The 13,433-nt window shown below is 40.2% G+C and overlaps 1 protein-coding gene across 4 annotated transcripts in view; it reads right to left on the reverse strand.

Annotated features, from left to right (window-relative positions):
- ATM (ATM serine/threonine kinase) overlaps positions 1-13,433 on the reverse strand; it is a 77,542-nt gene that overhangs the window by 57,285 nt on the left and 6,824 nt on the right. For 3 of the 4 annotated variants that reach the window (XM_066989823.1, XM_066989821.1, XM_066989822.1), the window contains exons 6-13: positions 7,518-7,683; positions 6,993-7,231; positions 6,017-6,180; positions 5,489-5,652; positions 3,757-4,128; positions 3,013-3,207; positions 2,573-2,668; positions 1,346-1,571 (exon numbers count right to left, since the gene is read on the reverse strand). In XM_066989823.1, the coding sequence (XP_066845924.1) occupies positions 1,346-1,571; positions 2,573-2,668; positions 3,013-3,207; positions 3,757-4,128; positions 5,489-5,652; positions 6,017-6,180; positions 6,993-7,231; positions 7,518-7,683 (1,622 nt within the window). Of the gene's footprint in view, positions 1-1,345; positions 1,572-2,572; positions 2,669-3,012; positions 3,208-3,756; positions 4,129-5,488; positions 5,653-6,016; positions 6,181-6,992; positions 7,232-7,517; positions 7,684-13,433 lie in introns of those variants that run through there. The other variant, XM_066989824.1, reaches the window with a different exon arrangement.

Here is a 13,433-nt window from a genome sequence, read left to right on the forward strand (position 1 = left end):
ACCAAAGAGGATTTGCTATCACATTCTTTAAAAATATGTATCTATAAAAAGATGGAGAAACTCATGCATACACACTGTTTACATATGCAAAACCAGGAAGAGGTTTTACAGTGCCTCACTGACATATCTTGTTTCAAACCTTTGCACTGCCTCTTTTGTCTCACCAAATATTATAAGACCTTAACAACAAGTTGCCAAGGAGGCACAGCACTGTATCAAAATCAAAGCTAGCCTGTCAAAGGAGCTGGAAACTTAAAAAGCCTGCTGCTTTTGTCTTCATCAACTTTTCACACCATTAGGCTTTGGCTCTTCTTCTGCAAGTCAAGATTTTTCTCCAACGGAAAGATCCTGTTGTTTCAACAAGTGGAAGATATAAAATGGATCACAGGATAATCCAGGTTCAAACAGACCTCAGGAGGTCTCTGGTCCAACCTCCTACCCACAGCAGACCAGCTCTGATGTCAGATCAGGTTACTCTGGGCTTGATACAGTCAGAGCTTGTAAAGCTCCAAGGATGAAAACTACACAATCTCTCTGCACAAGCTGTGGCACTGCTTGACTGTCCTCAAGCTATAACACTTTCCTTGCACCAGTGTGACTTTCTTGTTTCAGTTTATGCCTGCTGTCCCCGACCCTCCTGCAATGCACCACTGTGATGAGCCAGGCCGTGTCTTCCAGATAACTTTATAGGCACTGGGAGACTCCCTCAAAGCCTGTTAGGTCTCCCCAGAGCCATCCCTGCTCAGGCTGAACAAGCCCAGCTCCCTCTGTGTCTGCTCACAGCTCAAGTGCTTTAGCCCTTAATCACCTCAGTGGCCTTCACTGAATGCACCAAGTGTCTTGTCCTGGGAGGCCCAAAACTGGATGCAGCATTCTAGACACAGAGGGCACCAAGAAGAGGAGGATAATCATCTGCTTTGAGCACTGGCTGTGCTCGTTAATACAGCCTGTATTTGCAGCTTTCTATGCCTTTACACTGCTGCCTTTTTACAAAACCTATGTGAGACCTCTGTGCCTCAGGCAATCTTGGTTGAAAACTGGCAAGAGCTTAAAGCATTACAGCGGCACAGAAGTTGAAGCAAACATCTCAAAAAGTAGTGTAACAAAAATTTATGTAGCAACTTCTACACAGCCTGTAAAGTAGCTTCCTACATACTTGAGGAAATTACAGTTTGCCAATGATGTACAAAAGCACAGACTTCTGTTTCATATTATTGAAGACAGTTTGTAAAATGTTTGCAGTTCCTTTTTAGCAACGAAAGAAATGAAAATCTCTATACTTTTCCTTGAAAATATATTGTTTGGGAGCACACCTATAAGGATGCAACAGTAATTTCTAACTTACCTCAGGAGCATAGCTACTTAAAAGCTTTTCTGACATTGTTGAAAGGCAGTACTCCAGTGTTTCCCTAAGATTTTGGTTGATGGCAAGTCTCGAACCAGTCACATTTTTATCTGCAACGTTTACTGCAAAGTTAGTGAAAATATCCATTTCATCAAATGTTGTCTGTAGATACAGCTCTTCAACATCAGAAAAATCGCTTTCTTCTTTTCCTTGGAAGTGCTGCACACTTGAAGAAGAGACATTGTTTTTACTTTAGCAGCCAATATATGAACACAAGTCCTTAACACTATTATTTAAATGTTAAAAAAGAGGCAAAATAAAATTTTTAAATTTAAAATTTTAACTTCTGTTAAAAAGTTAATGAAACTGGTGAATCTTTTATTTCTGAGGTGACTTTCACCATGGAATGGATACTTACCATTTCAGCTCTGTCTGAAGAAACTACAAGTAAAAATAAAGCCTGTATATGCATCATAAGTTCTACTGCAGCTCACGTACCAACAATTGGTTTGTGTTGAGATAGCTGACATCAATCTACTTCACATAATTGCAGCATAAATTCACAAGAAGCCTGAAACTAATGTTTTTATCTTTCATTACAAGAAGTTATACACACTTTAATTTCATTAAGAGGAAGCTGGATATAGTCCAGGAGCTCAAACATATGCATCAGAGAAAGATGCAACAGCATTCTTAGAATGACTCCAAGAGACTTGAGTAACTTGTAACTGGGGCCACAAATACTGAGTAGCCTCAGGACACAGAAATTAATCACCTAACCTTTACAGATTTCCTCTGATTTTCATGAAAAATCCTAAAGTATATGCTTCCTTTACAATGGAAGTTAATGTTAACAAGCATGAATATATATTTGTATAAAGTTACAAATTATTTGAAAAATATGATATTATGGAGTTAAAAGTATCTAATGCATTTGTGTGTAAAGAGACAAATATTTAGCTGTATTGCTTGAGAAACTTATTCCTCCTAAGATATTTTGTTCAGTACATGAATCTTTGACTGTCAGCAACATCTGCTAATATTTCAACATCTGCTTAGAGCATCTTAACAAATAGCAAAAACTCTTATTTTTATGGGGTACTGACAATGTTGTACAGAAAGATGCAAAAGAGCTCAAGGAACATTTATGCATTTCATTGTCTCTGCTTGATAAAATAGCAAATATAAGAAGCATAAATATTTATAATGATTGATTTAAAAACATACCATTTAGCATCATTTTGGAAAAAAATCATAGCAGCTCTACTGTTCTTCATTGTAAGGCTCACAAGAATTTTTTGTATCATAAGATGAGGAAAATCACTGAAAAAAAAAAAAGAAAACTATTTTGAATTATTTTGTATTTTTTTTCAATCAGACATGCTCTTGGGATTCCTGTAGTGTGCACAAACACTGACAAGATTCAATGTGTACCTTCAAAGTGGCTTAAATTTTCACTTAAGATTTCTAACACATACTTCCTGTATGTGCTATGCTATGGGTAGATGACTAAACTATGTCCCCAAAAATGATATCCTACAGTAAGCTTAAAAAACCTAACTCTACCAAAGCAGTACCATCATACGGTTCTGCAAATCCACCTTCCCCTGAACAGTCTTCTGCATTACAGGGCAAGTTTACATAAAATTATGCCACGAAGACTCTACCTGCAGAGCACAGGAGGCAACTTCAGACATTCTTCCATTTCTTCCTCCAAACAGCAGGACAGTACCCATTTCATTATTGCCTCCTTTAATACAGAAACCAGATTTCTTTCACAATTACTCTGATCCATTCCTATGTCCAAATTTTCTGGCACTGAATAGGCAGACATCAGTAATGCTAAACAACATACTGCAGAACTGTAATAAAAAAAGGAACAGAGGGCATTTATGAGAAAAAAACAAATGGGTATTTGAGAGAGCAAAGTCAGTATTTTTGCACTTTTAGGGAGCATCAAATGCACAAACAACTTAATAGCATACATACTAGAAAACTCCTTTATTAGAACCTGCATTTTTAAAAGCCATATTTTTGCTAATACAGATGTTTCCTGTTTATTTTAAAGACTGTTTCCGGACACTAATTTCAGAATCAAATATATATTTAGAAGAAATCATACTTTTTAACTTTGAAAAACCAACCACATCTCTTTCAGTCTGATTTTACATTTTTAGTCAGATTTAACATTTAAAAAATGATTGCCTCTCCTCTTCCACCTCTGCTTTTACACTTATGCACATATTTACATCAGTTTCAAATGCTTAAAACACAGATGTGGCTAGTTCTTAACTACAAATGCAGCCGCAAAAACAACAATAATAATACTTTGAATAATGCACTGGTTTTGGTTACATAGTAAAAAGCATTGTGAATCAGACATGAAATAATATCTTTGCTTCCCGTTTTACCTTGAAGGCTTCAATGGAGGTCCTGAAAATATCTTCCAAAGTTCTTTATCTGTTACAACAAGGTTTCCTTGAATCATAGCTCCAAGTAACCCAAAGCTCTCCACTTCAATTTGCTGAAAACTTATGCTACGAATGGTAAGAGACCAAACTTTTGCCCAGGTTCTCTTGAGCTCTAACTTGTAGGTGCTTTTCAAATCAGTTTTCTGGTTTTGACACAAAGCTACCTCTTTAAGACACTTCAGCACATAAGGGGTCCTTTCTCCACGTCGCTGCTGAGGCAGTAACTGGTGAAGTATATTGAGTAAGGGAGGTAGCTCGCAGTTAGGAAGACTCATGGGATACTTTGATAGTAATCGAGTTGTAATCTGTAACCTTGAAAACACAATGTGAAGCAATCAATATGAAGCATACATAAATGTGTCTTCAAAAGTTAATGAACACTGTATTCTCTGATTGCCCTTTCACATTTTTATTTTCTAGTATTCAGCTGATTTGTTTATCATCAAAGGTTAAAGATTCAGCAGTTCTACTTTTTCACTTGGGAAGTCTGCCTGTCTAGCCTCACTACCACTAAAAGTTTCTTACAAGCTGACTTCATTGGCTTCTGAACATGAAAAAAAAAATTCAGACAAGAAAATTATTTTTGTCCTTCCGCTAGACTAGCTTGTTACACACTCTGACTCAGGAAGTGACTTCCAGGAAGAAACTACATAAAAATGACAACACTCAGCAAATATGAAAATCAAGATTCATCAAATGAACAAAAAGTTAAGCTGAGAATGGTGAATTTTGAAAGCATTTTGTTCATATCAATGGATGCAACTCTATAGTACTTCTTGGAGACTGCTACCTCTCCTCAGAACAGTGGGCTAACTTATCAGTCAGGTCCTAAACAGTCACTTTGTCTCAAGAGTGAGCATTAAACACACACCTTGCCGCTGCTCACAACCCAATTCACAAACAGCTAGAGTTCTAGTATCCTATACAGCAATTTCCAAGAAAAGTAAAAAAGGGAGGAACGGTGTAAAAAAGGGAGGAACAGTGATAGCAAAATCATTTAGTGTAATCTACTGAAGCTAAAAAGTCAACATTCTTGAGCTTAGGACTACGTTGGTAAGTCCTGGAAAAACCTAGGTATCTCTACTCTCTGCTAGATTCTTTCGCCTGTGGCAGCCAGTGGAAGATTATGAACAGTTCAGAAGTCCCTAATGTCAACAAAAATTCACCTTCATTGGTGTCCAAGCTAAGATGCCAGGCCGTGCACTTCAACAGTTTTTAGGCAAGGTACTAAGGCAAACTGCGAGAAGTAGTTCAGAACAGCCTAACTGTTAATGGTTGCTGTTCCATGACCCAGCCAGCTTAAGGCAGCAGTAAACCTCAACTTCATTTCCTAATACTCATGAGCTGGATGACACATTCACTTACATGAAGACTGGTAATATCTAGCACAAAAGACAGATAAAAAATAAGAGGCTGTAATATGTTATGCACTGCAACACAATTTACCAGATGCCATTTGTTATTCCTCAGAAAACCATACGTATCAAAATTTTAAAGCAAGAGTGCCAAAACCACTACTCGCTACTTTCCAAATGCTGTGATAATCTAAGCTTACTGCTTAGATATACAGCACGTGCAGACACCTAATTTGAAAGCACAACGTATTCAGGAAAATAATTTAACTTATTAAGATGTCTGTAGTGGTATTTGTTTCATGTAAAGATGTTATTACCAAGGTATGACATCAAAATCCTTCTGTGATCTTTGCAGGTTTTCTCGAATTACCTCCCAGTCTAGTTCAATCCTCCTGCGCTTGCTTGGTACTGTTTCATCACTGGACTGCGAAATGGTATACGACTGGGTAACTTCCAGAACTTTTGTATCCTCTGTAAATACCTTCATGAAGAGAAATTAGAAAGTAAACAAAAAAGAAAAATTGAAATGTCAAACTAAACTGGTCCATTTTTACTGTTTAAAGCCTCTTATGAGGCAATTAAGTGGTATTAGTTATAATTTCTTATTGCAACAGAGTTTATGCTTCCATTCTAATACGAAACACTAGTGAAAAATAGTATAATTTAAAAGTCCAAACACTTCTAACCTGCACAAAAACTAAAAACTAACACAACAGAGCACAGAAAAGGAACTAATACTTCAGTAAATGATCTTTAGGAAGTGTTAAAGACATATTACTTTAAAAAGGAAAATGTACAATACCATAAGTATATACATCAAATTTATATTCAGATAAAAATGTTACCTGATGACAAATATCAGCCATTAATCCAATCAAATTTTCCTTCACAGCAGTAGTTCTTGAGCCTGAAGAATACCTTCCTCTACTGCCTATGAGATTTATTTCATTCACCAGCAAATCATATAGGTTATGTAAGATACTTTGCCATTTTTTAGAGTCATATGCACCTGTACATGCAAGAAAAATTAAAAGATAACATGTGCCACTCACTTCATACAATATATAAACCTACTTAGACAATAAAAAATATAGCAAAAATCAGAGCAGAGCACACAAAACAACAAATGCAGGCCTGCAGAATAAGTCTTATAATGGAGAATGAATGAAGTAAAAAAGTGAAAAAACTTAAAAGATAACTTAATCATAGTATATAAGCATAGGGAAGAATTTTGAAATATTCAATTCTTTATCTAACTAGAAAGACTACAATGAAATGCAGTGGGTAAGCTATTGTATTGACTAATAGTAAACTCTTTGCCATTTGTAGTCAGTCAAAAATAACCATCTTTTTAAAAAAATAATGATGCTATAACCAAACTAGGCCATTACAGGCAAACAGAAATTACTGAGTGATGTTTTCTGGCCAGTATTATATAGTAAGTCAGACTGCAATCATTTCCTAACACTCATGAGTATATGATACATATGGCAATCTAAATTCAATCTGAACTACTATTCCCTTTGCCAAAGACTTTGTGCTTTGATTTAGTAATAACTTTAGGATAAAAACAACCAAACTTTACAGGACTTAATACAATTAATGCATACAATTTGCACACAGCGCATACAAATTGAAATTGTAATGCATACAATTTGAAAACTCATTTTCAGTGTAGATCTGTAGAATAAAACTACTGGCAAGTAATCATCATTTCCATCAGCATTTCCAAGACTCGGTAACAAAATTCAGAAAACTAGCACAATAATTTGAGCTATCACATACAGTGCTAGAAATAAAACAGGGAGCTTTCAATAGTACCTTTTTCCTGAGATTTTGCACCCTTTGGATGATGCATATGAACTTGGAGACGAAATAACTCAATTATTGATTCCTTCAAGGAATCTTTTGGTCTATACTGAGTCCATACATAAAGCACTGTAGGCAAAATTTCTTCTCCAATTTTACAAATCCGTTTGCGACAGTTAACAGCAAATGTATTGAAGAAGATATTCATTGCTGCAATAATATGATCCAGGCCCGCAATATTTCTGTCTTGCCTGCAATATAAACCAAAGACTCAAACTTCCAGAATGAATAATCATACTTCTTTTCACACAAATTATTTAAAAGTAAATACTAGCATGTAACTCTAATCTGAATGTTATTTGCCTAACAAGTGCAGAAGTTATTAATAAAGAATTTATTAAAAGCGTTCAAAGACAGAACAATGAAATATGTCTAAAGAGGATTACCTGCTACTACTCGAGTTTAATCCAAAATACTTTAAATAGTTATTATCTATAAAAGCAGGTATTAACATAAAAAGGAACACTTGCAACATACCTCGCACACTGCATTGCTCTTGAAAAGAAGTTAAACACATCACATTTCAACTCATCAGTCTGGAAGCAATATCCCCTCATTAGCGTGTGAATTATCCTAGCCACCAAGACTCTATTCATCTTCCCAGAAGGTGTAAGGTAAAATTGTCCATACAGCATCAGCAGATCTGCAAATGTATTTTGAAAGTATATGTAATAGTGTGGAGATGTTATAAATACACAATTATACATATACAGATATATATTTAAGACGTACATTTAAGACATATTTAAGAAGATTAAATTAAAATGATTACATTAAAAATGCTGGAAGCAAAATATTACATTAAATATACATAAACCAATTAAATTAAATATACATAAACCACCAAATATCACATTAAATACACATAAACCACCTTTCTGAATTCAGCTGTATGTCATTATCCACTAAAGTTAACCAGGAAAAAAAAAAGAGAGAGAGAGAAAATGAATGTGGTCTTGTCTGCACTGGAAGTAAAGTTATATTCATTCTGAGCCGGGATAAAATCTGTTTTGTGTTACACAGAGCAAAGTGGCTACAGCCACGTGGCCAACTTTCACAACTACTTCTACATTCAACTCTTTCCACTCTACATTGACTGCTTAGAGCAGTGGGCTCCATTTTCTGTGGAATACACAATAAAAGTACTCAGAAGCAATTTACAGTTACAAATACATTAACAAAGAATTTGGTGCAGCAGCAACAGGTCAACAGATCAGAGCAATTGGTACTGAGGCTCCCCGTATTTCCTTCAGAAGCAGTTCAGATAGTTTACTCCAGACCCCAGAGCCACACATCCATACTTTGCATTCATTTAAAAAATTTTCTGAGGGAAAGGTCCCTTCCAAAGACTTTTGCTTTCTTATCTCAAGGCCCATTTAAAATCACCACACCGTCCTTCCGTGAGCATCATGCATATCAGAGTAGCACATCACTGATCCACCATCATTGTAAGTTTAACATGACAAACACAAATGCCTTATTACTATTTGCTTCATGCCATCTTCAAATGACATGATACTGTCCCTCAGTCCTCAAATGGAGAGTAGCCACTGCAAACATCCACACCAGGAATACTGGCTCAGTCCTATGACTTTAGTAGCTGTGCTGGGAGGACGCTTTGAAAGAATGGGCATCCACCTCTCTCAGGCCTCCTTTTCTCTAATAAGATATAAAGCCAGAATGATCTTTTGGGAATCCCAGCCACTATGACTGCTTGGCTCACAGTCATGCTCTGAGCTCATATAGTCCTTGGGATGCAGAATGACCAATTACCACAAAACTTCCCAATGGAAGGGGAACCACTGGGGCCTTCTGTCAAGAACTGGCCCCATACTTTCACCACCCTTGAATGAACTTCAGGAGTCTGCAGATTTGTTCACCAGACTGACTATCACCTAGATGAGCCTGACAAAACCCAACTCTACTAGCGAGTAGTTCGTCAGTTTAGGGTGAACGAGCTCTCGACAGTCAGGATCAAGGCCTCTGAGGTGTTCAAAATATCTTGAATACTCCATGCATGGAGTATCAATGACTTCATCCAGAGTTTTGATCTCAGCTGAACTATGAAGAAGCCAGCTCAGGACAACTACAAAAAAACTGCAAGGGCTACTGTTTCACTGTCGTGCAGGCCTTGGTAGATTTATGAACATCTTGGCAGGGTCCTGCCAAATGCCACCTTCACCAGGTCTTTCATAACTCGGGTCTCTTACTCAAAAGCGATACCAACACATTCTTCCCAAGCAGGCATAGGGCCATTTGCAGCACTCAGGTGACTGTATCATGGGAATCAGGGTTGCCTCATAGCCCTACATTACTGGGTCACAAACCTTTAAGCTGGAGACAACAGTGCCAACACCTGATTTAACCGTGTCTCTTCTACATAAAGGGTGGAAATGGAATGTGCATCAGTGATCTCACTGCAAGATGATGGACCCTCAGCAAGAAACTTGAAGCCAGCATTTCCAATGCTCTCAAAACTGGGAGTCCTACACAATTGCAATTGCACAGCAGCTCAAGGCCACAATAGCCCAAAGCTCCCTAACCCAGGGGGGATTTCTGTACTGAAACCTCCTCAGGTTGGGAAACCACTCCTGCTGTCACACCCACAGAGCACTTTCTGGCTGAACTCTATTCACAACAACTCTCTGTGCTCCCTGCTGACCTCCCCTCAAAGAACACGCACAGAAGGGAAGCAGACAGATTTACGCAAAGCCAAGAATCTGAAGAAGAGTAAGACTTGCGGCAAAACAAGCTAGTCAACAAAAAGCATTAAAAAAAAAAGAAAATTTGATCCCACATCACCAGCTGGTCTGATCTCATAGCTGAGCTTGCTTCAAGGAGGCTGGACTAGGAATCTGGGATGATGAACTACTCTCTGCTTCTGTGATTCCCTGGGAAAGCCAATACAGCCATAACATACACAGAGATCAACAGGTAAGAAGGTAAATACTGCATACGATTTTTTAAAAATCAAGATCTGAATATAGGAAAGGGATAAGTATAACAGCCAGCGATACAATCCATCTTCTGGAAGCCATCAGGGTCTACTGAAAACTAACATTAACAAAATCTTATTAACCTGACCAAACTAAACAAGCAGGCACAACACCTCCATTCATGGAGATACAAAAGCCTAAATTGTAAAAATCATCTCTAAACCCTGCTGTCATGCACCATCCTCCTAGCTCTACTTAAAACACTTGGATAGACACTTTGTGAACCAGTCCCCCACACAAGTCATTGGAGCAGTTGCAGTCCCCTTCACTTTTTGACTTGTCTTTTTTCTCCAAGTCCAATAGGTTGCACATCAGTCACTGCTTAAGAGCATTGTCTACTGTCTTTTCATACTGAAACTGCTACTCCTGCCACCTCTCTAGACTTTCACGTTCCCAAGCCTCCGTCAAGCCTCATCTAAGTGAGCCAAGACCCTTCATGATCCTTTCAAACACAGCTTTCATGCTGTCCTCCATCTCCTCTTCCCACTCTTATCCACCACTTATCCTCAGGGTACTCATCTTCCCAACCTGGAAGTCTAGAACGAGGAGCAGAAGAACCCCCCCACACACAGTTCAGGTGGAAACAGTTAGAGACCTGCTGCTTCACCTGGACTGTCACTAGTCCATGGGGCCAGATGGGATCTACCCGAGGGTGCTGACAGAGTTGGCGGATGTGATTGCTGGGCCGGCTTCCATCATCTATCGGCGGTCATGGTCATCCAGACAGGTCCCAGGTGACTTGAGACTTGCTAATGTAACACCCACCTATAAGGGTCGTAAGAAGGAACCAGGAAACTACAGGCCTGTCAGCCTGACCTCGGTGCCAGGAAAGGTGATGGAACAGGTCATCTTGAATGCAATCACACTATGTATGCAGGACTGCCGGGGGATCAGGCCCAGTCAGCATGGGTTCCTGCAAGGCAAGTCCTGCCTGACCAACCTCATCTTCTTCTCCTATGATCGGGTGACCACCTGGTAGATGACGGAAAGGCTGTTGACGTAGTCTACCTAGACTTCAGCAAGGCCTTTGACACAGTCTCCCACAGTGGTCTCCTGGAGAAGCCGGCAGCCCATGGCTTGGACAGGTACGCTCTTTGCTGGGTTAAAAACTGGATGGACAGCCGGGCCCAGAGAGCGGTGGTGAATGGAGTGAAATCCAGCTGGCGACCCATCACCAGCAGTGTTCCCCAGGGGTCGGTGTTGGGGCCCATCCTCTTTAATATCTTTGTTGATGATTTGGATGAGGGAATTGTGCACACCCTCAGTAAGTTTGCAGAGGACACCAAGTTGGGGGGAAGCGTTGATCTGCTGGAGGGTAGAAAGGCCCTGCAGAGGGACAGTATAGGTCGATGGGCAGAGGCCAATGGGATGAGGTTCAACATGGCTAAATGCCGGGTCCCGCACTTTGGCCACAACAACCCCATGCAGTGCTACAGGCTTGGGGGAGTGACTGGAAAGCTGTGCAGAGGAAAAGGATCTGATGTCGATGCTCGCCTGAACATGAGCCAGCAGCGTGCCCACGTGGCCAAGAAAGCCAATCGCATCCTGGTTTGTATCAGGAATAGTGTAACCAGCAGGACCAGGGAAGTGATCGTCCCCCTGTACTCTGCTCTGGTGAGGCTGCACCTCGAGTACTGCGTTCAGGTTTGGACCCTCACTATAAGAACATCGAGGCCCTGGAATGTGTCCAGAGAAGGGCTATGATGCCGGTGAAGGGCCTGGAACACAAGTCCTATGAGGAGTGGCTGAGGGAACTGGGGTTGTTTAGTCTGGAGAAGAGGAGGCTCAGGGAAAACCCTATTGTTCCCCCCAACTACCTGAAAGGAAGGTGTGGGGAGCTGGGGGTCAGCTTCTTCTCACAGGTGACTAGTGATAGATCTAGAGGCAACAGCCTCAAGTTGTGCCAGGAGAGGTTTAGGTTGGAAATGAGGAGACATTTCTTCTCAGAAAGAGCAGTCAGGCATTGGAACAGGTTGCTCAGGGAGGTGGTGGAGTCACTGTCGCTGGGGGTGTTTAAGGAAAGGCTGGACCTGGCACTTAGGGATGTGATCGGTGACATTGGTGGTAGGGTGATGGTTGGACCAGCTGACCTTGAAGGTCTTTTCCAACCTTAATGATTCTATGATTCTTCGTGCTGCTTCAGGCCTGTGGTGTTGCAAAAACATCTCAGAGAAGCCTGCAACAATGTGAGGACAACATTGGGGGTGGACGACCTATGTGAAGAGGCAGGGAAAAGAGGCTGCTGAAGAAGAGATCTTCTGCAGATTCTTCTGAAGAACAGAAAGTCTGTTGGTCCTTGCATATGTGACAATGCATGGTTCTGTTGTTTATTGCCATTCTTCCCACAGTTCTCAGGCTATCAAGGACAGTTCTCTGTAGATAGCAGTAACACTGGGATAGATCCATCTCTGCCTTAACTCCTACAATAGACAGGTGAAGTCAAGCCCTGAAAACTAACTTCAGCAGCAGGGGGTGGCACAGCAAACAGAGCGTCAGGGTATTGAGATTACTTAAGATTAAGATTACCTAAGAAGAAGAGTAGTTTGTTAAGCAACAGGAGAATAGAGAAGCCTCCTTGGTAATATCAATCGTTCCTTTGCATTGGTTTTTTTTCTTTATTAGAGATTTAGCTACTATTTAGGACATTTTCCAGCCTCCTTTCCTGAAACTGTGGGCAATAAAAAATGTCAGTCCTGTTTCTTAAGGCTTGGGGATCACAGAGTGGTTCGAAGGGACCTCTGGAAGCCATCTGGTCCAATACCCTCCTCAAGCAGGGACACCCAGAGCAGCTTGTCCAAAACCACATGCAGGCAGCTTTTGAACATCTCCAAGGAAGGAGACCTGACAACCCCTCTAGGCAATCTCTGCCTGTGCTCCATCACCTTCAATGCCATGAAGACACTTCCTGGCATTCATATGGAACCACTTGCATTTAAGTTTGTGCCCACTGCCCCTTGTCTTGTCCCTGGGCACCACTGAAAAGAGCCTGGTTTCACCCTCTTTGCGCCCTTGCTTCAGGCATTTGTATACACTATAGGATACCCCTGAGCCTTCTCCTCTTCAGGCTAAACAGTCACAGTTCAATCACAATCCTCATATGAGATGTTCCAGTCCCTCAATCATCTTCATGGTCCTTTGTTGGACTCTGTCCAGTTATGTCCATGTCTCCCTTGACTTGACCACCCTTCACCTTCATACGTATTTATCACCTGCTGGACAGGATTCCAAACGACAGCTTTCCATTTTTGCTGATTGCCAACAATTAGGCAAGAACCATTAGAAAACACACCATATTACTAACCTTTTGAAAATCTGTTATATTTCAGGGCTTGAGCATATGGTAATACTTTGGGTGGCACCCCAGAAATCACGATGTTTGGGCCAATCCATCAACTCC

This window comes from Anser cygnoides, chromosome 1 (genome assembly GCF_040182565.1).
Source record: "Anser cygnoides isolate HZ-2024a breed goose chromosome 1, Taihu_goose_T2T_genome, whole genome shotgun sequence".
In the NCBI taxonomy this organism is placed as follows: domain Eukaryota; kingdom Metazoa; phylum Chordata; class Aves; order Anseriformes; family Anatidae; genus Anser; species Anser cygnoides.